This window comes from Apodemus sylvaticus, chromosome 1 (assembly GCF_947179515.1).
Source record: "Apodemus sylvaticus chromosome 1, mApoSyl1.1, whole genome shotgun sequence".
In the NCBI taxonomy this organism is placed as follows: Eukaryota; Metazoa; Chordata; class Mammalia; order Rodentia; family Muridae; genus Apodemus; species Apodemus sylvaticus.
In genome coordinates, this window is record NC_067472.1 from 96,564,285 (window position 1) to 96,589,102 (window position 24,818).

General features: G+C 48.7%; 1 protein-coding gene across 4 annotated transcripts in view; it reads left to right on the forward strand.

Moving 5' to 3' along the window:
- Trim66 (tripartite motif containing 66) overlaps nt 1-24,818 on the forward strand; it is a 52,497-nt gene that overhangs the window by 14,035 nt on the left and 13,644 nt on the right. For 3 of the 4 annotated variants that reach the window (XM_052175288.1, XM_052175298.1, XM_052175307.1), the window contains 9 exons: nt 6,418-6,521; nt 7,972-8,119; nt 8,909-9,041; nt 9,523-9,639; nt 10,691-10,805; nt 11,298-11,444; nt 14,622-14,739; nt 16,093-16,991; nt 19,438-19,599. In XM_052175288.1, coding sequence (XP_052031248.1) covers nt 6,418-6,521; nt 7,972-8,119; nt 8,909-9,041; nt 9,523-9,639; nt 10,691-10,805; nt 11,298-11,444; nt 14,622-14,739; nt 16,093-16,991; nt 19,438-19,599 — 1,943 coding nt within the window. Of the gene's footprint in view, nt 1-6,417; nt 6,522-7,971; nt 8,120-8,908; nt 9,042-9,522; nt 9,640-10,690; nt 10,806-11,297; nt 11,445-14,621; nt 14,740-16,092; nt 16,992-19,437; nt 19,600-24,818 lie in introns of those variants that run through there. The other variant, XM_052175278.1, reaches the window with a different exon arrangement.

Consider the following 24,818-nt stretch of genomic DNA (forward strand, 5'->3'; position numbering starts at 1 on the left):
TCTCCAGGGTAATGTAGTTTTGAAGCTGTGTGTCTCTGTTTCCCTTGAGGCCTTCTTGTCATCCTCCGTGTGATTGGCAATTGGGAACAGAGCCGGTCTATCCAACTTTGGACACTGGGCAGGGGCACTTCAGGCTGCCAGGGTGGATCCGATCCCACTGCTAGGCCTGAGAGGTCTGGGCCTCAGTGGCAGTTCCATGGAGCCCTGGACAGGAGATGAAGAGTAAAGAGCTTCACAAGCCATGTAGGTTGCTAAGCACTGGGCTCATGCTGGGCTCAAGGTGGCCATGCTCATGTGGTGGCCTGGGCTGACCCATGCCTGGGTTCTGGGATGTCTCTCCTATTCTCGCCTGATGCCAGGATTGCCTTGATCCTGTTGTCTGTGCTGAAGGATAGTTACCCACGCTAGGCCTCCTTCCTTTCTCTGGGCTCAGCACATGCTCTAGCCCCAGGAGTGTGCCAGACTGCATCTTAGTCTTTTAGTTGAGTTGTGAGTCAGAAGAGGTAAAATGTAACCTCCAATTCAGTGCCAACCATAGGGATCCTGAGTATCAGGACTTCCTTCTCTGTGTTGGGAATATATCTATCCATTTGTCTGTCAGAGGGGAAACCCACCACAGCTACATCTGGAGATTTTTGGACTTCCTGCCTTTCTCAACTTCATGACAGAGGGGACAGAGTTGTCAGAGGAAGAGGACTATCTGTCCAGGGTGTTGGTCCGCAGTGAGATGTGCATTGCAATCACCTCAAGAGTTAGTTATGAACGTTGCTGCATGGACCTCCTGAAGGCTGATGCTCTACTCACGAGCCACGTCCGTAGCCCATATCAGGATAGTTAAAAGTCCCCCCTTACTCTTTGGATTTGCAGCAAAGAATGCACTTGTGTCTACCTTTGTTTTCCTTAGGCACAAAAGCTTCATACTGTTTGCTTTGCCTCAAGTATTGTATTTCTTGAACCGTTAAGCACAGCTGGAGAAGTTCAGATTCTGGAGCTGGATATAGGCTGTTGGTATAGCTGGATCATAACTGTGGTCTGATCATTATTATGAACTATTTTGCATATGGTGAAACTGTCTAGTTAATTAAAATAAAAATATATCACTTGTTTATTATTGAATTATGAAAGAAACTAGTATAATGAAAGGGACATAGTTTTATTTGTGTGTGTGTGTGTGTGTGTGTATGTGTATACATACATGTGAGGGTCAGAGACCAATTTGCATGGCGTCCCTCATTTTCCAGCTTGTGCGAGACAGGGTGTTACTGTTGTCTGTGGCTGTGTGTAGTATGGACTAGCTGCTCTGTGGGCTTCTGGGGCTGTTGTCTCTGCCTTCCACCTGCTGCTGCTGTTCCGAGGCTACAGATGCTCGACACCATGCCCAGCGGTCTGTGAGTTCTGGGACTGTGAACTGGGTCCTCATGCTTGCACGACGAGTACTTTCCCACTCAGCCATCTCCCTGGTCTCGAGGACACAGTGTTAAAGGCAAATGGACTTGGGTTTCTGTTTGCCACAGGCTTGTATAATTTAACTGATTGGATCCTCCATCTCTCCAATAAAATGGAGACAAAACCGATTCTTGAGAGTTGATTTGATGATTGAATGACATATCACTTGTGGTGGCTGGGCAGAGCAGAGTGCTAAGTAGACACCAATTTGGATCATACCTCCTGGGGACAAGAAATGTATTTATTTAGTTTTGAGACAGCCAATCCTGAAACTCGCTATGTAGCTGAATGTGATCTTGAACTTGAGATTCCCCTGCCTCAGTCTCCCAAGGGCTACAACTGCAGACTCGCATCATGGCCCCGAGTCTCTTACCAGACTGAGGGAATGACTGGCTTTCAGAGCTGTCAGCCCTTAGCTCCGCAGGGAGACCTCAGGTACCTTTTTGTTTCTAGAGACAGAAACCCCACCTCCTTGTGTTATGGTTCCCTGGGTCTCAAGAATAATGTTTTTGGTTGTGAAATAAATAGCTAAGCCTGTGAACTGAAGAATTCAAATAGAAATACACAGTAAAAAATAAGTGGGCTCTGCGATGCACACCTGTATCGAGAATGGATGACAAGTTCAAGGCCAGCCTGCTCTACACAGAGACATGAGGCAGGCTGAAGCTACATAGTAAGGCCCTGTCTCTGAAAGCTCCAGAGCCCTCATGCAGTTCAGTTGCTACAGTGTTTCCTTAGCATGCACAGTGCCCTGGATTTAACTTCCTTAGCACTGCATATGCAGCATCAGGCAGGGTATCATACACCTGTAATTTCAGGGTCACTCTTGGCTCCATTTTGAGCAAGAGCAGCCTGGTCTACATTAGACCATTTTCTCTAAACAAACAAACAAACAAACAAATGAGGGGGAGTCCTTCTCTTCAATATAAACACTATAAGTAAATAATATTTTACATATAATACAATTTAAATATGTAAATAGTGAGTCTTCTGAGCAGCGCAGCTGTCCTCGGGCCCTGTTTGTTAGTAGCCCCGCCTCAGAGGGCTGATCCCCTGCCTCCAGCCTCCCCTCAGTCACAGCCTGCCATCCAGCTCTCTGGTTTTTGCTTTGTTTGTTCGACACTGTTTCTTAAGATGTAGCCAAGGCTGGAATCAAAGGGGCAATTGTCCTGCCTTGATCTCTCAAGTGCAAGGATTACAGATGTGTGCCGTGGTGGCTGGCCTGCCTGCCTTTCTGACAAGGATGATAGATCATCCGGTTGCCAGTTGGCTGACTGTCCTCTCTTGTCCTGCCTAGAGGAGTCTTCCTGATACTTTATTGCCAAGGACACATGAGAAGGGCTGTGTAGTCTGCTGTAACCAGTCTCCGCCCTTTAACAACTTAGTAACAGAGAAAGAAGGCGATCAACCATGCTGACAGTCAGATAATAGTGCAGAGCCTTGTCTATACACCGCGTGACTGTCATCTCAGGATGGCTTTCTCCCACTGTTCAGAAATGTGGCTTCTTCTAAAAGTGCAAGGAGTACACATGGAACATACCAGCAAAAGAAACCCAGTTGTTCAATCTTGTGAAAACCACAAACTATCCTTTAAGACCAAATGTGGATTATTTTTGTGTGCAGACATATGAATAGGTAGTTAAAATGCACACTGATGCTTACTATACTGGAGTTACTAATTAACTGGTCCTAGGGGAAATCAGCCCTGTTTCTCCGAAGTAGAACATTTGAGCAGGTTTGAAAGGATACATAGGAGTGTGTCTGAAAAGGATAACAGAAGCAAGAACGAGTGTTTCAAGAAGAAACAGCACTTTCTTAGACAGAGCCATGCAAAGTTTTGGCTGCTCCAGAGATAGCAGAGATGCTTGGCATGCCAAAGACATCCAGCATCCAGCAGATGAAGCTGGAGATGAGGCTGGAGGGAGGTAAGGTCAGGTTGAAAATAAATACCAAACAGGTTTTTGTCTTCAAGGCCAAGAAAAGCAGATGTTGTGCCAGGAGGCCTTATTAGAATTATCTGATTCATCCTTTTCCACTCTGCTGGGTTATTGTTTCTAATGTTTGAGGACTTGGTAGCAGGAGTTGGGAGCCTTGTGAAAGTAACTTTCAACACTCAGAGTAGATTTCTGTTCTGAAGGTGGATGGCCTAGTAGATGGGAGAGACAGTCACCCGACAGCCACCCGTGGAGAGTGTTGACCAACAGGAAAATACCCAGGGAATTCGGATGTAATTCTGCCATTCAAATCTTACTGTTTTATGTGATTTTGTGGATTTTCCAGATGGTAATAATGAGCTTTTTCTGTAAAATAAGCCAAATCCAAAAACTTGGTGGTTGAACCAAATTTCTTTGGTGTGTGGTTCTCCAAGTTGATGATCTGGATTGGAATTCTCTGGGTCGTCTAGGCTGAGTTTGTCCTATCTTGGCTGTACTTTTGTGCCTTTATTATATTGGTGGAGCACTTGGTCGGGCTGGGTTAGGGTAGCCTTATTGGGAATGCTCGAGAAACCTGCGGTCTCGTCCTCAAGGCCTGATGTCTTTCAGCAATCTGAGTCCCAGGTTCAACTTTTCACAGAACAGCTGGAGAGTTCTAGGAGCAAGAGCAGAATTGCACAGGCCCCTGAGGTCTAGTCACAGATTCAGTGGGTGGAGGTGGAGAGTCCTCCTTCTCCTCTGTCTCCTTGGTGTGTGTGTGTGTGTGTACACATATGTGCAGTATTCTTGTATGTGTGAATGGTATGTACATGTTAAGATCACAGGTTGATAAGAAGTGTCTACCTCAGTTCCCCTCTATCTTATGAATTGAGGCAGGATTTCTCACTGAACCTGAAGCTAACCCAATTGGGTTAGGCTAGCTAGCCAGAGAGCTCCAGGAACTTGCTTGTCTCTGCCCCTGCTTCTTCCCACTGAGCCATCTTCCCATCCCCAAGAGTCCATTTTGATGACAGGATCACAAGAGAGGCCAGGCACAGTGATAAACACCTTCAATCCTAGTACTCGGGAGGTAGAAGCAGAGGCAGTTGGACCTCTGTGAGCTCGAGGCCTACCTTGGCTGCATAGTGAGTTCCAGGCCAGCCAGGGATATATAATGAAAGCGTGTCTTTAGAAACAAAAGGGACTACAAGGAATTCTTTCCGGGAGAGGAAGAGTTTGTGGCAGTTTCTCAGTGTGTCCCATTCTTTATCTGCTTTTCATCATACCACAGAGAGGATGTGAGAGATATTCTGAATTCAAGGCCAGCATTTAAGGAGAGTTATGTTTTCCCAAATACTATTTAATTTAATTCTCAAAGCAACGCCCGCGCGCATGCGCGCGCACGTGTGCTATAGCACACATGTAGAGGTCAGAGGACGACCTGTAAGAATTGGTTCTTTCCTTCCACCTGTGGGTTCGGAGGTCAGCACGAGGTTGTCAGTCCTTCCGCCTGTGGGTTCGGAGGTCAGCACGAGGTTGTCAGTCCTTCCGCCTGTGGGTTCGGAGGTCAGCACGAGGTTGTCAGTCCTTCCGCCTGTGGGTTCGGAGGTCAGCACGAGGTTGTCAGTCCTTCCGCCTGTGGGTTCGGAGGTCAGCACGAGGTTGTCAGTCCTTCCACCTGTGGGTTCGGAGGTCAGCACGAGGTTGTCAGTCCTTCCGCCTGTGGGTTCGGAGGTCAGCACGAGGTTGTCAGTCCTTCCACCTGTGGGTTCGGAGGTTAGCACGAGGTTGTCAGTCCTTCCACCTGTGGGTCTGGAGGTTAGCACGAGGTTGTCAGGCTTGGTATCAAGCACCTTGACCCACTGAGCTATCTTCAGCCTGTCTTTTTGCCACAGGGTCTTGCTCTGTAGCCCTTACTGACCTTGAACGTGTGCTGTCTTGTGCCTCAGTTTCCCTGATTGCTGGAGAGTATAGATGTGCGCCACAATTCCTATCTATCAGAGGGACTCTTGCTGTTCTTTTTTCTTTTACATATAATGAAATAGGAATAGGTGAGTCAGTAGAGATGAAGCACCTTGCCCAAGGCCACCGGGTGGCAAGCGTGGTATTTGGGCTTGCATTTTTCTGGGTGCATTGTAGAGCACTTGCCTTGGTAGTGTTCGTTACTGTGTTGATGGGATGAGGCAGGGAAGACCATGAGAGTGTTACTACAAGCCCGGTTACCGCCAGTTCCTTTTTACATCAGCCTCATCCATGAACACAGATACCTTGCCCTCTTCAAGAGAACCATTCCCAGAGCTTTGGCTGTTTTTAGAATTGGTCTGAGGAGTCACGGTGGTCTTCAGGGTGGTAGTTTCCTGGTGCTTATGTAATTTAGATGCATACTACGCTAAGGAATGGGTTGGAAGCTGTTGTATTCCTTTGGGAGAGGGAGTGAGTCAGGCTGTTCACAGGTGGTGCACGTAGTGTACCTACCTGGTTCAGGACTGCTTGTGGAGACAGCCCAGCAACAGGCTTCTAGGCGCAGGAGCAGACTTATTATATAAATCCAGGGATAAGTACCTCTTGTGCAAGCAGACATAGTAGGTGGACGTGGATCTTCCTCTTGCTAGAGAACTCCTGGAAGTTCTAGCTTTGAGCTCTCTAAAGCAATCTGGGTAACATGGTAACCTTAATGACTGCTGCTGTCCTCTGGGCTATACTAACCCTTCCAAGTCTAGGAACTGGGACCTCAGGCTGTAGAACTGGAGTAGCAGGAGGCACCGGATTGTCAAAAGCAGAGAGGCCTGAGCTTGCAATAGCCTGGCTCCTACAGAGGAGAGGAGGATAGATTAGGCAAAGACCAGGATGGGAGGACACTAGACCGGCAGTCTTGAGGGCAGGCCTCTGATGGGATGGTCATGTTCATGGTAACTGCAGGCTGTGTTACTGAACAGGGATCACTTTGGCACATTGGGTGTTGCCCGTATCTGGGTGCTGGGTATTAGAAAGCCCCCTTCTAGGCCTTATTAACATCTGCTCTGTTGCCTTGACACCATTGTCTGTCTTTCTCTGCTAGAGCTCATCTCCTGTCCTGGATGTCAGCGTGTCTATCTTACCAGAGATGTAACTGAACATATTTTTCTTCAGTGCTTTTCTCCTGTGAAACCCACTATGGCCAGGGTAAGTCAGGACAAGGGCATTTGCTGGCGATAGTTTACAGAAATTGATGACACCCCTGTCTATAGGTCTAGCCTGTATCACTGACTTGTGACTCCACCACAAGCTTTTCTTATCCATCTGTCCATCCATCCATCCATCCACCCGTCCATCCACCCATCCATCCATCCATCCACCCATCCATCCATCTATCCATCCATCTATCCACTCATCCATCCATCCATCCATCCATACCTATCAATCCATCCACTCACCCATCCATCTACTCAGGAAGAAATAAAAAAATGTTCGAATTGGGAGAAGCAGAGTAATTTTCTCCTAGGTGAAATTACATCCTTGAGTGGAAGGTGAAGATATCTTAAGGTACATAAATATATTTCAGTGTTTTCTTTTTTCATGGCTCTTACTGAAAACATCAGTACTGGGCCTTTCTTTTTCTCTATCTTCCCCCTAGGTTGAAAATTCACATACCGGCTTAAATGTAACAGGCTCTTAATCTTGTCTATAACAGCTCAGCCTTTGCCCCATGCTTCTGAATGTCATATTACTTATGGGCTGGCATGCCTTCTCTCTGTCCTGGCATATCCCTATCACCACATTCCATTCGTTTGCTAACTTACTTACTTGTTCCTTCATCTAATCTCTACTGACTGTCTTATACTCCGGGACTTACAGTGCTAAGAAGATAGACTCCTGCGTGCTACTTCTAAGGCATTCATAGGAAGATCTGCCACGCTTTCTGGCTCATTGGCTTGTATGAGTTAGGCATGAGGTAGATCGTTGCTCTACATCTCTTTGTCATAATGTTCCCACCAGACCTAGCATTACATCTGCCAGGGAAACGACCAAACATTTGGACGAGGTGAGAAGGAGGCGTTAGGTCAGGTAGACTCTAGGTGTGAGGCACAGCTCTGAAGCTGGCCCTGTGTGCTCTCTCGGCTCAGTGGGTCCATCTCCCTGGGTACTCTGACATCTTAGCCCTTCTCCCCTTTGAAGAAGTTGAAGGCTCTGCTTTCGTTTGACTTTTCCCTCTGTTGTAACTTCCCTCATCTACCTCCTTGCCATTCAGCAATCAACATAGCTGTTTCCTATTGGTGAGAAAGTTTCCAGCCACTCTTAGGCCTCAGTTTTGGAAACCTTCTGCAAATGTCCTTAGCACTTGTCATGTGCTCTTGTCCCAGCATTACCCATCTAATGTCACTCTGCCAATTCTGTGCATGCCTTGATGGGGGAGCCTTGGCTTGCTGTGTTTCCTTAGCTTTAGTAGAGGATAGCCACTGTCCAATCACAGAGGGTGCTTTTCTGCCCAGACTGACTGAGGCACCCCTCCTGTAGACTCCACTCCTCAGTCCTGATTAAACAGTCTAGGGATCCTGTTCCCTAGAGCATTTGCTGCAGGCGGCTGCAAGCCCCAGCAGTCCGCAGCCACCAACTTTGGACTCTCTGCTTCCAGAACTGCTCTGAGTGCAAGGAGAAGCGGGCGGCACACATCCTCTGCACGTACTGCAACCGCTGGCTGTGCAGCTCCTGCACAGAGGAGCACCGGCACGTTCCAGCCCCGGGGGGCCCACTCTTTGCACGGGCACAGAAGGGATCCTCAGGTACCAGCACTCTACCCTACTTCTGTGCTGAACCCTCAAGCACCTAGAGAGTAGCTCTCTGAGCTCCTTTCCTGGCCAAGGGAGACAGTGAGCATGGTTTCTGAGTCTTTTGAAAAGGAAGAATGCCTCCCTCAGAGTCAGAGGGGTGACTCACTCCAGCCTTTCACTGTTGGGCCGGGGGTGGGGGAAGTGTGGGTGAGCTGGTGCTGGGTGCCTGATCCTGAATCACAGAAGCTAGTCCAGCTCCTACCTTCTGCTTCTATTTAGAGAGATAATGTCCCCCACACAGAGGCTTAACAGTCCTGTCCACTCTTGCCCTTTTGTCCATCCTGCACTGCCTGTTTTGTCTTCTTTGTCTTGAGGGAGAGGTTTTATGTTTGTCAGGCCAACAGGAAGCAGAGTTGGTCATGTGAACTAGCCTGAAGCTCAGAAAGGCTTTAACTCCATCAGCACAGAATCCTGGTTAGTGAAGAGGCTTAGGTTGATTTGGGAGGGTTTCCCATTGAGCAGAGAGCAGGTGCAAGCGCTCTCTTCACCTCTGGCAGGCAGTGGGACACCAGGGTCTGAGAGTGGGAGGTTTCTAGGCAGCTGAGCAAATCTATCCAGGCTAAGCTTGAATTCTCCCCTGTGCCCTGAGTCTCCCCAGTCTCAAGAGAGACCCCTCCTGTTCAATCTCCTCTCCCAAGCTCCGTGCCTGTGCCATGTCCCTCAAGGGTTGAGGACTGCTCAACAAAACTTACAAAAAGGTCTCCGTGAACAGAAACCCCCATCTTCTGTCTTCTCTGGCAGGGGTGAACGGTGGCTCTGGGGACTTCGCCTTGTACTGCCCCCTGCACACGCATGAGGCGCTTAAGCTGTTCTGCGAGACATGCGATGTGCTCACCTGCCACAGCTGCCTAATGGTGGAACACAAAGAACACAGGTGGGCTGCGGCTGCCTGGGTGGGCTTGGGAGGCTTGTAGCTTTATTCGAGAGCTCTGGTCTTCGAGGTATCAAAACCCTCTCCCTGAAATGCAGCAGGGAGGGTATGGTGACATTCGTCTGTAATCCCAGCCCTTGGAAGGCTGAGGCAGGATGGGGGTGAGTTCAGGAGACAGTCCAGGCTACAGGCAAGTCAGAGGATAACCTGATTATATAGTGACACTCAGTCTCAAGAAACAAACCAAACCAGACACACAACAATCTGCTTAACCCAACCTGTAGCACCTGGGCTGGGGTGTCTCTCTTTTCTTGTGGGACTTATCTAAAGTCCAAAAAGCCTGATGGACCGAGAGACGTTGGTGCCTTTGGCTCAGTGTGTGGTCCTGGCCTCTGAGGCTGAGTGTGCACCATGGGATTCCTGTGTGCTGGACGCTCAGGGGAAGGCCATCAGTCCTCATCTCTCGCTTTGTCTCCTCTCTTAGATGCAGACACGTTGAAGAAGTTCTACAAAACCAGAGGATGCTTCTGGAAAGCGTGACTACCCAGGTGGCACATAAGAAATCCAGCCTACAGACATCTGCAAAGCAAATCGAGGACAGGTAGAGCCCAGGGCAGATCTCGCCAGTGCTGAAAACAATAGGCTCCTGCACCTCTGGCAGATAAGTGCATGGATCCCGTTACTTAGAGGTCTCAATGCCAGTGATGCCTGTGAGAGATCAGTGAGTGACTGGGGCCAGGCTAGTTCAGAGTGAGTATGGGCCAAAGTTCTGTGCTTTATGAATGAACTAGAAATGGGTACCAAGAACAAGAGCACACAGTACGTATACTCTGGAGAAGGAAATGCTATTTATTGTGGGATAGCAACAAGTTATGATCTATCCATTCTTTTTCACTACATAAATATGTGCTATATTATTACTGTGTGCTATCACTGGTGTTAGGAAGAGTAGGAATTGGGAACCACTGGGTTGGGAAGCGTACATTATTTGGTCGGGTTGTTATAATTCTCAGTCAAGGCTTCTTTCCATTTTACGGGTGAGGCGGCAGAGGCTCAGAGAGTTGGGTGACTAACCTGAGCTAACAGGGCTCATTGGTTTTGAAGCTAGGACTGTGGTAACCACAAAGCCTAGAACCTTTATCTTTTAAATATTTTTAGTGAGATAATAAACGAAGCCCTTAAAGATGTATAATTCATTGGTTTCAGCGTTTCTTCTCAGAACTGTACTTTTGAACATTTTCATCGCCCCTAAAAGAAACACCAAATATGTTACTGATCACTGCCCGCAGCTCCCTACTATCTTCCCCAGTTCTCAGAGGCCACTAGCCTCTGTACCCCAGTCTTGGGCCTTTTCTCTCCCACTTCTTGGAGCATCTTCCTTTTGGACAATCTGTCATATGAAATCATACACATATATCCCGCAGTACTGTGCTAGCTGGTGAGCTGCTGGGTGGGCCTGGCTGTGGACCTGAGGTTTACCCAGAGGAAGCCCAGTTAGATCAAGGGGGCTGGGAGGGACACCAAATAGGGCTGAGGAAAGGTCTCCTTTTCTTTGGTGCCTGCTTGGCCCTGATCTCAAGGTACCCCAAGTGCTTGCTGTCTCTTAGCAAGCAGGAACAGGATCCGTGTGTTCTGTCCCATTATGTTTTCAGGATTTTTGAAGTGAAGCATCAGCACAGGAAGGTGGAAAAACAGATTAAAATGGCCAAGATGGTCCTGATGAATGAGCTGAACAAGCAGGCCAATGGACTCATAGAGGAGCTTGAGGTACGTGTGAGCACCCGGGGCCAGGCCAGAAGTCAGGGCCAGCATGCAGACATGAGGGCTTTGTAGCAACACTGATGCACACTGTAGTTTACACTTTCAGGTCTAATTTTGGGAGAGTGACTTGTTGAGGCTGGAAAACCAGTTCAGCCTCTTACCAATGCAGTCTCTCTCAGGTAGCTGCTATCTTAACTATGCCAGTTTGAAGTCTTAAAACAGACTAATTCACCTTCTTTAGAAGGTTGCATGCAAGAGATGTAGACATTCATTCATTCATTCATTCATTCATATTTTTCTGCTTATCACCATTCCACATTTGTTCGTAAAAGTCTCTCACCATCTCTTTTCCCTTTCTCCATCAGCAAACAGCTCCAGGCTGTTTTCAGAAGTTCTCTTGTCTGGTGCCATCAGTGTTCATACTGATACACAGTGGCCAGTAGGCTTCCCAAGCAGGTCCATGAACAACCCAGCAACTCTGTCTTTTCTCTGCACCAGGGCATTACTAATGAGAGAAAGCGGAAGCTGGAGCAGCAGCTGCAGAGCATCATGGTTCTCAACCGTCAGTTTGAGCATGTGCAGAATTTCATCAACTGGGCTGTGTGCAGCAAAACCAGCGTCCCTTTCCTTTTCAGCAAAGAACTGGTAAGAGGAGCCTCTCCCCCCACCTTGTCTGAAAACAGAGCAGAATAGTGGGAGGGGCCATCCTTGGAAGTGTAAGGTTTTGGGAGGAAAGAGGAGTAAGAGAGTAGGTCCAGCAATCTGTCACACACAGCCATGGTTTTGGATTAGTAAGACAATGCCATTTTCTACCAAGTTCCATAGTACAAGGGACCCAGCTGCAGAAGTGATACTGATTTCTTCCAGATAACCCAGCAAGGAAGGCCTGTAGTTCTCTGGGTAGTCTGCAGAGATCTCACAGACGTTTACTAGGTCTAAGTTGAGGAATGAGAAAAGAGAAGGTATTGAAGATTTGAAGTCTTGGGCTTGGGAGGTTGGTGATGCCCTGGAGATGGAGGTGTTTGTTTTGTTTTTGGACAGGGTCTTGCTAGGTAGCTTGTGTAGTCCTCAAACCCAAGCTCCTTCTGTCTCTTCCTGAGTGCCACACTCCAGGCTGGGGAGGAGGAGTTTTGAGAGGGGGTTGTATTGACTCTAAGTTGCCTGAAAGGCATCTGAAAAGGGATGTGGAGAGAGCTGGTCTGATGGAGGGGTCTGAAAGTCAGAAGGAGATCGGGGCTGGAGATTAGGATGTTGTGGCAGTTACTGGGACAGTCACCATGGCAGCATCATGGAGACGGGGAGAGAAGATCTGAAACTAGGGCCATCATGTCTACAGACTGAGAAGGCGGAGGAGCACAGCTGGAGTGTAGAAGGCAGGCAAGGAAGCACAGTGCACAGATGCCAGAAGAGTTCTAACTGAAGTCTGTGCTGGCCATACTACCAAGGAGAGACAGGATGGACAGGGTCGAGCTGCCCGAAAGCTGCAGTCCCAAGGTCCCTGGTGATTTTTTTTAAAAAAATGTGCATTGGTGTTTTGCCTGCATGTATGTCTGGGTAAGGGTGACAGACAGTTGTGAACTGCCATTGTAGCTGCTGGGAGTTGAATCCTGGTCTTTGGAAAGAGCATTCAGTGCTCCTAACCCATGAGCCATCTCTCCAGCCCTGCCTGGTGATCTTATAAGAAAGGTCCAGCAAAGTAGAGTCAGGAGTCAGAAGAGGAGCCAGAGCATGGGAGGTGGGGGTCGAGAGGGAAGGGAAAGGAGACAAGTAACCTGGGAAGGATGCAAAACTGGGGGAAATGCTTTGTAAATCTGGCAAACTTTTGCACTTCTATATGGGAGAGAGATTGACAGTAAAACAGAGAGGTGGGTGGAGTGCATTCTGGGAAAGCTGGCAGAGTCTGGTTGGCCTCAGACAAGGGCAGTGCACGTAGTTCAATGTATAAAGTGGCGGGATCTGTGCTTTGGAGCATTTGGATTTTTGTCATTTCTAAAACAGGGTCCAGGCAGGCTTTTAACTCGCTTTGTAGCTCAGGATGACTTGAACTTTTGATTCTCCTGAATCGTATTATGGGCATGCACCACCATGCTGGGTTTAAGTGATGCTGGGTATTGGACTAGGTTTTTCTGTATGCTAGGCAAACTGCTAACTGAGCTACATCTCAGTTCCTGGAAGCACTCGATTTTTGTGGTCTCCTTTTTCCTCTGCGAGCCACAGGTGGTAGATAATATGTGGGTTAGAAGTCGGGTGAAATGGTGTGGATGACCGAGCATGGAAGAGGAAGCTGATGAAGGAAGTACCCAAGAGGGAGGCTGAGGGAACCTTTCAAGGGAGCTCCAGAAACTAATGTTCACTTATCTGATCTTAGATAACAGGCCTTAGGATGCCTGGATTGACCTGAGGTCAGCATTGGTGGTGGGGAGAGACTTAGGGCACTATCCATATGGGGCCTGAAGATAATGGGGAGCTGGGAAGATGGTGAACTGGAGGAGTGGTACTTGCAGAGATCAGCGAGATTGACGAACATGTCTCAAGGGAGAAGGAGTGCCCTAGAATCAGGAAGTAGCTTTTAGGAGTTTGTGGCCTCATAGGGAGAATGAGTTCAGGTGATGTATGAGTAGGTATAGGGACTGTGTAGGTATAGGGACTGTGTAGGTATAGGGACTGAGCTGAAACAGATGGAAGTTGATTGACATTAGAGAAATCAAGAATGTTAGAAGTAACTTCATATGGACTCAACAGGTTGCATTATGGAATATATCTGTATATGCAGATACATATATGCATGCCATAACAATGATGAATAAAGAAGCTGTGGTGAGTGGTGGTGATGCATGCCTTTAACCCAGCACACTTTGGAGGCAGAGGCAGGCTGATCTCTGTGAGTTCGAGGCCAGCCTGGTCTATAGAGCAAGTTCCAGGACAGCCAATGCTATACAGAGAGACCCTGTTTCAAAACCCAGAGAAAACAAAACAAAACAAAAAAACAAAATAAAAACAAAACAAAAAAAGAAGCTGTAAATTTTAAGGAGAGCAGGGAGGGGTATATGGAGGATTTGGAGGGAGGAAAGGAAAGGGATACATTTTGTAATTAAAATATAATCTCAGAAACAAAAGAAATCAAGAATAGGAATGGGGAATAGAGCTAACTGTTGAGTATTTGCCTAGAATGTCCAAAGCTCTAGGTCTGATACCTGGCACAACCGTAAACCAGAGGCGGTGGCAGGTGCAGCAGATGAGAAGTCCAAGGTCTTCCTGTGGAGACATAATAGATTTGAAGAAGGCCTGGAATATGTGAGACCCTGCCTCAAAAAGAAAACAAACTTTAAAAACCATCAAAGATGGAAGAGGTCAAGATGTCGATTGAGTCATATCTAGATGCAGATGGTGGCAGGATGTGATTGGATGCTTGCCGAAGCCCTAAGTAATGAGAGAGTACGGAAGGCCAGTAGGCAAGAGCCAGGGCAGAGGGAGACGGCAGCCGGGTGGGACGGAGATGCTTCACACGCTGGCAGAAGCAGAGCAAGGCCAGCTCGGAGAGGGTCTGCACAGCTCTGAAAGTCAGTGACGTGGGATGAACGGAGCTGCCGGCAAGTGTAAATCACCTGAGGCCGGAAGGGTTGCGAGTACAGGGGTTCCAGAGCTTTGGGAAGGGGAGAGCACTGTCTGGGAAGACTGGAAGGTCCTGGGACATGGAACTGAGACTCTGGAGGATGCCTAGAGGCCAGGGGGACATGACCTGGGGCCCTGTAACCTGTTCAAAGCAGGAGAGAGGAGGACTTGTCACGCAGGCACCGGCGTCTAAATCAGCGACCTTGGCAGATTGTGTTTCAGATGCAGCGGTTGCTGGAGACGAGTTGTAACACAGATCCTGGCTCTCCTTGGAGTATCAGATTCACCTGGGAGCCCAACTTCTGGACCAAGCAGCTGGCTTCCCTTGGTGAGCCGTGGCCTTTGGCCCATCAGCTAAGAATAGGCATAGGCTATCTGCTGTGGTTTCTAGGTGGGTCAGCGCATGCCTAGGAGAAAATGCTCTCAGACTGCCACTGATGGTGGAGCCAGTCAAGCCTTTTCTTCAGTAGAAGTGTGGGTGGGGGTAGGTAAATAATGGCATCGTGGTGGTGACCTGAGATATTAGCTTCTTGTTCTGCATGAATGTCGCTCCTTTTATCTTGGCAGTTTTATTGCTGGTGGGGTGGGGGTGGGGCAAGACAGCGAGGCTTCTTCTGAATGCTGTATGGCAGTTCAGGTGAACACGTCTCTGTGCTGACACGGGGCATATGCATGTGGTACAAGCTACACACTCCTCCTTTGGGGTTGATGTGCAAACAGAAGATTAATGGTCTTGTATATTTTTCTTCTCTGTTGCAATTCCTGTCAGTCAGTCTCTAGGCAGGACGTAGACAATATGAAGATGTGCTTGTGTTTACAGCCTAATGGCTTCTTAAAGTAACCACCGACTGCCACTTTGATTTGGGGCTGAATGCTAGATTTGCTTTTGTTTGTTTGTTTGTCTGGACAGGTCTCATGTAGCTTAGGCTGACGAGGGTGGCGCTGAACTTCTAGCTCTCTTGGCTCCACCTCCTCTCTTGAGTGCCAGGGTTACAGGTGTGCACCACCACACCCAGCTTATGGCTCTGGGGATCGAACCCAGGTCTTTGCACATGCTGGTGCCAGCACTCCAGCAAATGAATTATATTTCCAGCCCCAGAACTTAGTTTTTTGTTGCCTTCTCCCACTTGATTTAATTTGGCATTTGTCCTAGGTAAGGTCTGGTGCTGAGCACTAAAGGACCAAAGAAAAATCAGACAGGTCCTCTGTCTTTTCTCAGCAAACTTCATCAAAACAAAGGGATGAAGGCACAGTAGACAGAACACTAGACTTGATGTTCTCACACAGGCTCAGAAACCCCAAGGGCAGTGCTGGTGTCTGCCACCAACCTGGCATGGAATCTTGTATTACGCTGCCCAACAGTTTCCCAGATGTGTGCCTAGAGGTTCTCTGTCTACTCTTTGCTGTTTTCCAATATACTTCCTCCCCAACCCCACGTGGATTCTTTTAGTGAGTCCCATTGGGCTGTTAGCCTAAAGAGCAAGTGGATTTCCCAGTGGGGTAGGAAGGCTGATCATTTAGTAAAAGCTGACCCAATTCCTCAAATACCTGTGGTACCCTAAAGCAGCCTCCTGCAAGCATCCCTGGAGCTGACATGGAGCCTTGGAGACCAGGGGGAGTAGAACATACCAAAGGGGGGCAGTTGTGCCTTACTTTTGGGAATTCTGCTCTCACCCCCCAGGCTGCATAACCACTGAAGGCGGACAGCTGGCCCGGGCAGATGCTGCGGCTGCTTCTTATGGAAGTTTACAGGGGCAGCCATCCTTTTATCAGAGCCACCAGGCCCCCATGGCTCAGCAGGAGGCGCTCAGCCACCCCTCGCACAAGTTCCAGTCTCCAGCACTGTGCTCCTCATCTGTCTGCTGCTCCCACTGCTCCCCAGTCTCGCCTTCCCTCAAAGGCCAGGTCCCCCCACCCAGCATCCACCCAGCTCACAGTTTCCGGCAGCCTTCTGAAATGGTGCCCCACCAGCTGGGGTCGCTGCAGTGTCCCACCCTGCTGCCCAGGGAGAAAGAGCTGGCCTGCAGTCCTCATCCACCAAAACTGCTGCAGCCCTGGTTGGAACCACAACCTCCTGCAGAGCAGGAGAGTACATCCCAGCGGCCCGGACAGCAGCTGGTTTCCCAGCCCGTGTGCATCGTGCCTCCGCAAGATGTGCAGCCAGGAGCTCACGCCCAGCCCACCATCCAGACGCCCTCCATCCAAGTTCAGCTGGGCCACCATCAGAAGCTAAAGCTCAGCCACTTTCAGCAGCAGCCACCACTCCCACCTCCCCCACCCCCTCCACCCTCCCAGCATGCACCTCCACCCTTGCCTCAGTCCCAGCACCTGGCTTCCAGTCAGCAGGAGAGCCCTCCTGGGCCTGCCTGTTCCCAGAATGTGGACATTATGCACCACAAGTTTGAGTTGGAGGAGATGCAGAAGGACTTGGAACTTCTCCTGCAGGCCCAGCAGCCTAGCCTGCAGTTGAGTCAGACCAAGTCTCCTCAGCATCTTCAGCAAACCATCGTGGGGCAGATCAACTACATCGTGAGGCAGCCAGCACCTGTGCAGTCCCAGAGCCAGGAGGATACCTTGCAGGTGAGCTGTCACCCCAGGACTTCCCATGGCATACAGCATCCAAGTTCCTTCATCAAAGAGTGGTCTTCAGTTTAGCCCTCACATCTGAAAGCTACCTGACACACTCTGCTCAGCAAAGCTGTGGCAGACATAGTGCGTGGTCTCTATAGAGGTCTGGGCTCAGTATTCTTTACACTGGCCTGTCTTAGGCCTACCCCCTAGGATGACATTGGGAATTTTGTCCATAGATAGTACCATTAAAAACAAAACAGATACTTGTTGGGGTGGGGAGAGAAAGAGAGAGAAAAAGAGAGAAAGGTAAGAAGGAAAGAGGGGGAGGAGAAGAGGGAAGGAGAGGAGGAGAGGGAGAAAGGAGAAGGGAAAGAGGGGGGAGAGGAGAGGGAAGGAGGAGGGGCAGATGGGGGAGGAAAGAGCAAAGTGAGTCAGTTTATGTAAAAGCTAGGGTTTAATATTGGGCATCTTCCTCTATTGCTTTTCACCTATTATTATTATTGTTGTTGTTGTTTGTTGTTATTAAAATAGCATCTTACTGAACCTGGAGCTTGCCAGTTTGGCTCAACTGGTTGGCCAGCAAGCCCGGGGACCCATCTGTCTTCACATTCCCAGCCCTGGGATTATCCGCACCCACTGACCTTTCTTGACTTTTTCGTATGTGGGTTCTGGAGACTTGAACTCAGATTATCATGTATCCATGGAATGCAACAATGTTACCCAAGCCCAACAGCCGGTACTGTCAGAGTGGTGCTGGACCCCTGCCAGAGCCAGGATAAAGGGCAGGGATCTCTCCTGCATGTGCAGCTTTTAAAACTCCCTTGCTGGGAACTTTCGCATGCTTAGTGGGAAGCAGGAGAGCTCAGGGAACAGGGCGAGGGTGGCATCAGACCTCAGTGGGTGGCACTTTTACAACATTCTGAGGACAGTTTGGGCTTTATTTTATATCTGCAAAGCTAGGTCTGTCTTTTGTAACATGAAGAATATCACATCAGCAGCTGTGTGCTGTGGGTGGTGCCACCGGCAGCTTGTAGATGTGGTGTGGGGTTGCTGAGGGCCAGTGGTGTGCCCAGAGACCGTACAGTGTTGAGAAGAGGCACTAGGCCTGGCCTCTGGGTCTGCCAGTTTGCCTTTGATGCCACAGAGGAGGCTCCAATCTCTTTTTAGGGAATATTGGAGTATCGAACGCTGATCCTCTGTTTTCTTACTTAAGATGATTGAGCATGTTTATAGCTGTGCGGTCTTTGCCATTCCACGTCTGAATTCTTAGTTACTGATTTTTTTCTAGATTTCCTGACCCTGCCTGTTTCCCCATCCCTTGCCACATTTCCCACAGTGCTGTCTCCTTTAACTCTATGCTTACACATCTTCAGGGAGGCTCCAGAGACTTTCATTTTATCTTTATTATAAAACATGAAGCTACATATTCATGCTTCACAGATAAGGCTAACTTAAGTACAAACCATGTGACAGACTTGACAGTTTATCTCAGTGGTAGGTTGTGGAGTGCTTGCTCTCATTCACGAGACCCTGGGCTTGAATCCTAGCACTGTAATGACAGACAATGAAATAAACCCAGATCCAAAGCAAACTAACCCAACCAGCTAACCAACTAACCAACCAGCTAGCCCACCAACCAGAAACACGTGTTATAATTGTTAAAGTGAATATCACAAAGTTAGCTCAAAATTCTAAGACTATCGCATTAGGACACAACTTTGGTAAGAGTTTAGATAAGATGTGTGCGAGTGTGTGTATGGATGTCTGGGGGTGTGTACATGAGGGTGCACACACATTTCTGTGCATGTGTACATATAGGCCAGAGGTTGACTCTGCTTTAGGTTTTTTTTTTTTTTTAAGTTTTATTTTATATATGTGAGTACAGTGTCACTGTCTTCAGACACACCAGAAGAGGGCATCGAATCCCATTATAGGTTGTGAGCCACTATTAGGTTGTGTGTCTCTCTGTATGTGTTTATCTGTCTGTCTGTCGGTCTGTCTGTCTCTCTTCCCCGCTCCGTGCCCCCCCCCCCCACCTCTAGCCAGAGAAATGGTTTCTTTGTGTAGCCCTGGCTGTCCTTGAACTTACTTGGCAGAGCAGGCTGGCCTGAAACTCAAGCGATCTGCCTGCCTCTGCAGGAACTAAAGCCATGCACCACCACAGACTGGCTAGGCTGGCTGGCCTCTGAGCCTTTCTCCACCCACTAGCTCAGCTCTGGGGTTCATCCTCAAGTTTTATGTGGGTTCTGGGATCTGAACTCAGGCCTTCTGCTTGTGTTCCAGGTACTTTACTGATGGTGCCATTTCTCCAACCCAGACTTTTTCTTTTTGATGAACTTTAAGCCATTCATGGTGTGTAAACTGCTATAAGGGGGGCAGGGCCCATTAGCCTCCCCTTCCCCACTGGTATTCTCTCTCTGGGGAAACCCATCCAAGGTTGTTATTTCCTTTCTAGGTTACAGAGGAGCCACCAGCATCTGAGGGCCCAAAGTCAGCTCTACCTGTCGACAAGAATCCTGCTGCTCCCTTACCCCAGACACCTGGGGAAGAAACTCCTCACAGTGTCCCTCCAGTGGACAGCACCTCCCAGCACTCTTCTCCAAATGTGGTGAGAAAGGTACTAACTCAGCCTAAAGTGGGACTTGCTGTCAGCCGTGACACCAGCCACCTAGATAAGGGTGACGGGATGCAGGGAGGTGTGTTCCTGTTCCATCCTGGATGCCACCCAGCCCTGACTTGAGCCTTTGCCCTAAGTCAGCAATGAAGGCCTTTCCCCGTTTCCACTTACACTCCCATGTGAGCTTGCTGGGCTTCACGTAGAGTGGAAGGGGAAGGAGTCAATTGATTCTATGCTCAGAACGGTGTGTGGACCTTTACGATCTGACTTTGCCTTCCTAAGGGCTGTCTGAGGTGAGCATTCACCACGGAGTAGCTAGGGGAACTGAAGCCTTCAGCCTCCATGGCTGTCATGGCTGTCGGAAGAGCTAAGCTTTACTTAAGAACCCGAGGTGCAGCCTTTATCCTTCCTGCAGTATAAGTGAGGGAAGTTATTTTATGTGGCTCCCCACTACCCTAAGTTGTCAGCCTTAGAGTTAGAAGCAGTGGAACTGGTGCTAACCAGTTCATGGAGCATGGTCGGTGGAGATCTCCTTGTGGAGGCAGCTGAGCATCAACAGACATGGAGATCACTTGGAGATGAGCCTTCAAGGCCTCCTGCCTAGCCGCCCTCACATTTGCAAGCACTCACTGGCCGTGGCAGTAAGCCAGCCCCCGACAACTCTGCGCTGTCTTTCTGTCTTTTATCCCCTCTGCACTCTGTCTCCTCCTAGCCTTCTAGCTGGACTGTTGTTAGCACTGTGGCATGGCCTCCACCCTAGCCTGGGTCCCATAGCCCTGTTTCTTTTATTGCCTTCCTGGGGCCAGTGCCCTCAGTCTTCCTGGTCCTCCCCCGAGTCTAGCTCTCAAGGCCTGCTGGCTAGTCTGTACAACTCCAAGCTTGCCCGTTGCCTCTTAGCATCCCTCTGGCTTGCAGCCTACTTCTGCTAGTTACTCCATGCCCAACCCCCATCTTCTCAGGTGTACTGTGCTTTATCAGTCAGCTTCACTGTGCTCAAGAAGGGAGTCTAGGGAAGGAAGCAATGGTAGAAATGAATGTCGACTGGAAGCTTCTAGTGACTCTCAAAGACTGGCAAGACCTCTGATGACCTTTTGTCTGTGGCTGTCCTGTTTTACCTACTCTGTTGAAATTGGTTTGGTCTACATGTGCTGCAAATAGCCCCTTTGTAGGTCTTAGTAGTTAGTAGCCATCTAACCCCATCCATTTGTTTATTCATTCGATGATAACAAATTTTATGCACACTCACACAGATGTACACAAGAGCTATGGACTAGAATTTCAAATGTAGGTGTTTAGCACATACTGGTGTGTAAGGTGGTCCATTTCACTGTGGAGTTGCTGTCTGGTGACAGATGAACCGCCACCGACAGTAAATTATGATGGCAGACCACAGCAGTCATTGAAGTGCACCGGACTGGAGCATTTACTTCAGGAAGAGAGGGGCTGCTCACAGGACACCTCCTGGGAGTTTATTTACACTAGGATGTGAGGAAGTTGGGGTAGTTGAGGGAGAAAGGTTACAGTGGAAAGAAATGGCAGCTTTGGAAGGGGAAAGCTGAGAGGAAGCCAGGGCTCCCTTAGGGGTTTTGGATGCTGGGCTCAGCAGGAGCAGGAGATGCTCTTGAGAGGGGAGTGGCTGGAAGGCCTTGCCTATTATGCTTGGATTTGGGGTTCAGTGCTGGGGCTGGTGTATTGACTGAAGGATTTTCAGCTAGAAGGGATATTTGAAAGGTCACTTTACTAGAGATCAGTGGTACAAAAGGCCGGAACAGTACTGAGGAGAGAAGGCGAATGAAGTTAGTACCTGTGGGAAGGAAGAGAAAGCCAAGAGTTCAAGGGCTGTCAGATGACAAGAGCTTTGAATCCAGTGTCTGACCTATGACAGGAAGTGAGACAGAGACCTTTCGGCACAAAACCCTGGTCTGTGGTCTAGGGAGTGGGAGCATGGGATAGAGCGCATCCAGGCAGGAAGGAGGGACGCTGTTCTGAATTGCTGGTGCTCCCCCATGGTGAACACATGAGAAGGTGACCCAAAGCAGACATTACCAGTGCCCGGAATTCATCAGGAAGCCCAGGACTTGCTGGTGCTTAAATGGTGGGAAAACCAAGCAGGATGGGGCAGGGTAGGGGTGAGGTACGCAGCTGTGTTCTTACGTGTAGTATGGAGGAGGGAACCATATTCAAGTACAGAGGCGATGTTGCCTGTGTGAGTGACTCTAGGGCTCTCTGAGGAACAAAGGGACACGGTCATTCTGGGTGGCTGCAGGTTGGCAATGGAGTTAGTCAGCTCTGTAATCTTGTTCTGAACTGTTCTTGGGCCTGGGCCCATGTTACGGTTTGGGTAAGGGGCAGGCAGGTGGGTGGCACTGTCAAAGGTGTATTTATAAGGCTTCATGCCTGAGGCTCCCAGTAAAGGGCTGTTAGTGTGGCCCAGAGGGAGCTTTGGGTTGGCAAAAAGACCATCATAAGGAAAAGTGCTCTAATTTGAAGGGATTATTGTGTTTTGTTTTGTTTTCTTGTACGTGCATGCATGTGTGTGTGTGTGTGTGTGTGTGTGTGTTTGTTTTGTTGTTGTTTAAAGACAGGTTTCTCTGTGTAGCCTGGGCTGTCCTAGAACTCATTATGTAGCCTAGGCTGACCCGGAACTCAGATCCATCTGCCTCCCGAGCACTGGGATCAAAGGTGTGTGCCACTACTGCCCAGCCTGGATTTATTGCTTTTAAACTGGGGCTGAGTGAACAGGTGATATAAAGCTCAAAGATACCAAATATTCTGAGCGTCTCGTTACTGAGTGATAGTTTATATGAATTTAAAAACAATTTTCCACAGGATTTTTTGTGTGATAATTCCACTTTGTGTCTTTGTTTATCCTAGCAATACTATGAGGAAGCCACTTTCTTATTTCCCTTTGAAAGATGTGGAAACTGAGACACAGAGAGATTAAGTGACCCACCTAAGACTTATACAGTGTCTGTGGGCAATGTTAGGATCAGAACACAGGCTCCTGATTCAGGCTGTTCTCAGTGACTGGGTTCAATGGCTTCTCTGTGCACTGCAGTGGGAGAAAGAGGACTCCATTTTGGCCTCTCACCTGCTGGATTTTGTCTTTGAAGTAGCCTGGGGCTTTGCTGGAGAGTCCTCAGGACTCAACCTCCTTGGGCCCTTGTTGCCTTTGGTAAAAATGTTTGGGTCTGCAGCCACTGCTCAGTTTGTGCTGGCCTATGGGTTCCAGGGAAGTGAAATGTTCCTCTGAAGGCCCTGGGCCAGAGAAATCTGTGGTGCCAGGCTCTGCTGTACGCATTCCATGCCAGCTCTGTGGCCACTAGGACTTTGATTAGAGCAGCGCACCTGCTGCTGCTAAATGACGTCACAGTGAAGACCTTGCAGCTGAAGATGAGAGATGAAAGTTCTGGAACGAGTCTTCTTGAAGGAGAAGCACTCTCGTCCTGTCCTGCTGCCTTCCATGCACCCAGCAGGATGTGTTGACTTTGAGTGCCAGGCTCTGGCCTAAGCCCCCTAATCTTATAAGGTTCAGCTACTCTGAAAGGCGCCATGGTCTCAGCTCTACAACACAACCTCCTTGCAGTTCTGGTGACTCTGGAAGGCATTTCCATTGGCTGCTTTTCATACTTCTGAACTAATCACTCCAGGAAGAACACATACGAGCTTATCTTTAGAGCACTCGCAGGGGGCCGTAGGCACCACAGAGAGCCCAGCCAAGTCCCTCATCTCTCTGTGTGTATGTGAGTGTGTGTGCCAGTGAGCTCTCTGCAGCCCCAGTTCTTCCGTAAAGGACTTTGAGGTCACTGGGGCGCTGCTCATGGTTTAAGTGGAGTCTGGGCTGTATTTCCAGTGACCAGATTAGAGAGATACGCAGACGAGAGGAGGATAATGGCTGAGGTGGGAAGCCGCTATACCATTATCAAAGCATGCTGACATCTGAACTCTTTTTAAAAAAAGATTTATTTATTGATTTTATGTATATGAGCACACTGTTGCTGTCTTTAGACACACCAAAAGAAGGCATCAGATCCCGTTATAGATGGTTGTGAGCCACCATGTGGTTGCTAGGAATTGAACCCAGGACCTCTGGAAGAGCAGCCAGTGCTCTTAACCGCTGATACTGTTCCAGCCCCAGACACCTAACTCTTAACAACTCTCATAATGGCTCCATTAGATTTACATCAGCCTGTGGAAGAGAACATTCTAGCCCAGAGATGAGAACTGACTCACTTAAACTCGTACCGTCAGCCTGGCATATGTGAGAAAATACATCTTGTCTTCACATCCCTGAATCCACTGTGTGGACCAGATCCTGGATATTCAACCTCAGCAGTGATCTCATAGTCAAAAGATGGTGCTGAAAGTAGTCAGAATGTTCCCTGGGCCTGGCGAAGCTTTCTGAGGACACACCCCAGGTCCTGGTCGGCACCTGCAGAACTGTGCTACAATCTGTTCTCTTCCTTAGGAGTCAAGCCAAATACTTCTCAGTTACCTATCAATGCATCCCTTTAAGAAGTTCTCTCTCTTTAGTTCTCTCGTAAAGTCCTTCACAGACCAAGCCTAAGACTCTTGCCCACGCAGGCACTTACTTACCCATCGGCCGAGGGCCTCCTCCAGTATCCTGGGCAGCTCACCCAAGCCTCTAAGGTTTTTGTGAGTTTCACTCTGCCGGCTTTCATTGCAGACTTACTGAATTCCACGTATGCCTTTCCTCTTCCTCCCACCTCAGCCTCTAGGATCCTCTTTGCCTCTGATCATCAAAGCCCTGGGTACTTTTCAACTCTTTTATCTCCTATGACCCCGTTTGACTCTGGTCATCAGGAGTGTCCATCCGAGTAGCTTTATTTAACACAGGAGCCTCTTGAGGTGGGTGAGCGCTCACTGCCAGTGACAGCAGCAACACTACTGTTAAAAATCATCACGTAAAAAACAGATATGTGATACCAGCTACTAGACTAGGTTAGCTGCTTTCCCACCTGCCTGGTTTGGCTGTTCTGTGATCTCCTACTGTTAAAAATCAGCATGCCTATCTGAAGCTGTTGAAGCATGCAGATATTTTTAGCACTTAAGTTCATAAGTCAGTTTACCTCTGTATGGTAAATTACCTTTTCTTATCTGCATCCCCAGCCAGAGAGTGAGCGTTCAGTGTATGTCTAAGACAGCTCCCAAGACACTGGTCCCCCTTCCTATTGCATATATCAGCCTAGTGCTCTCTG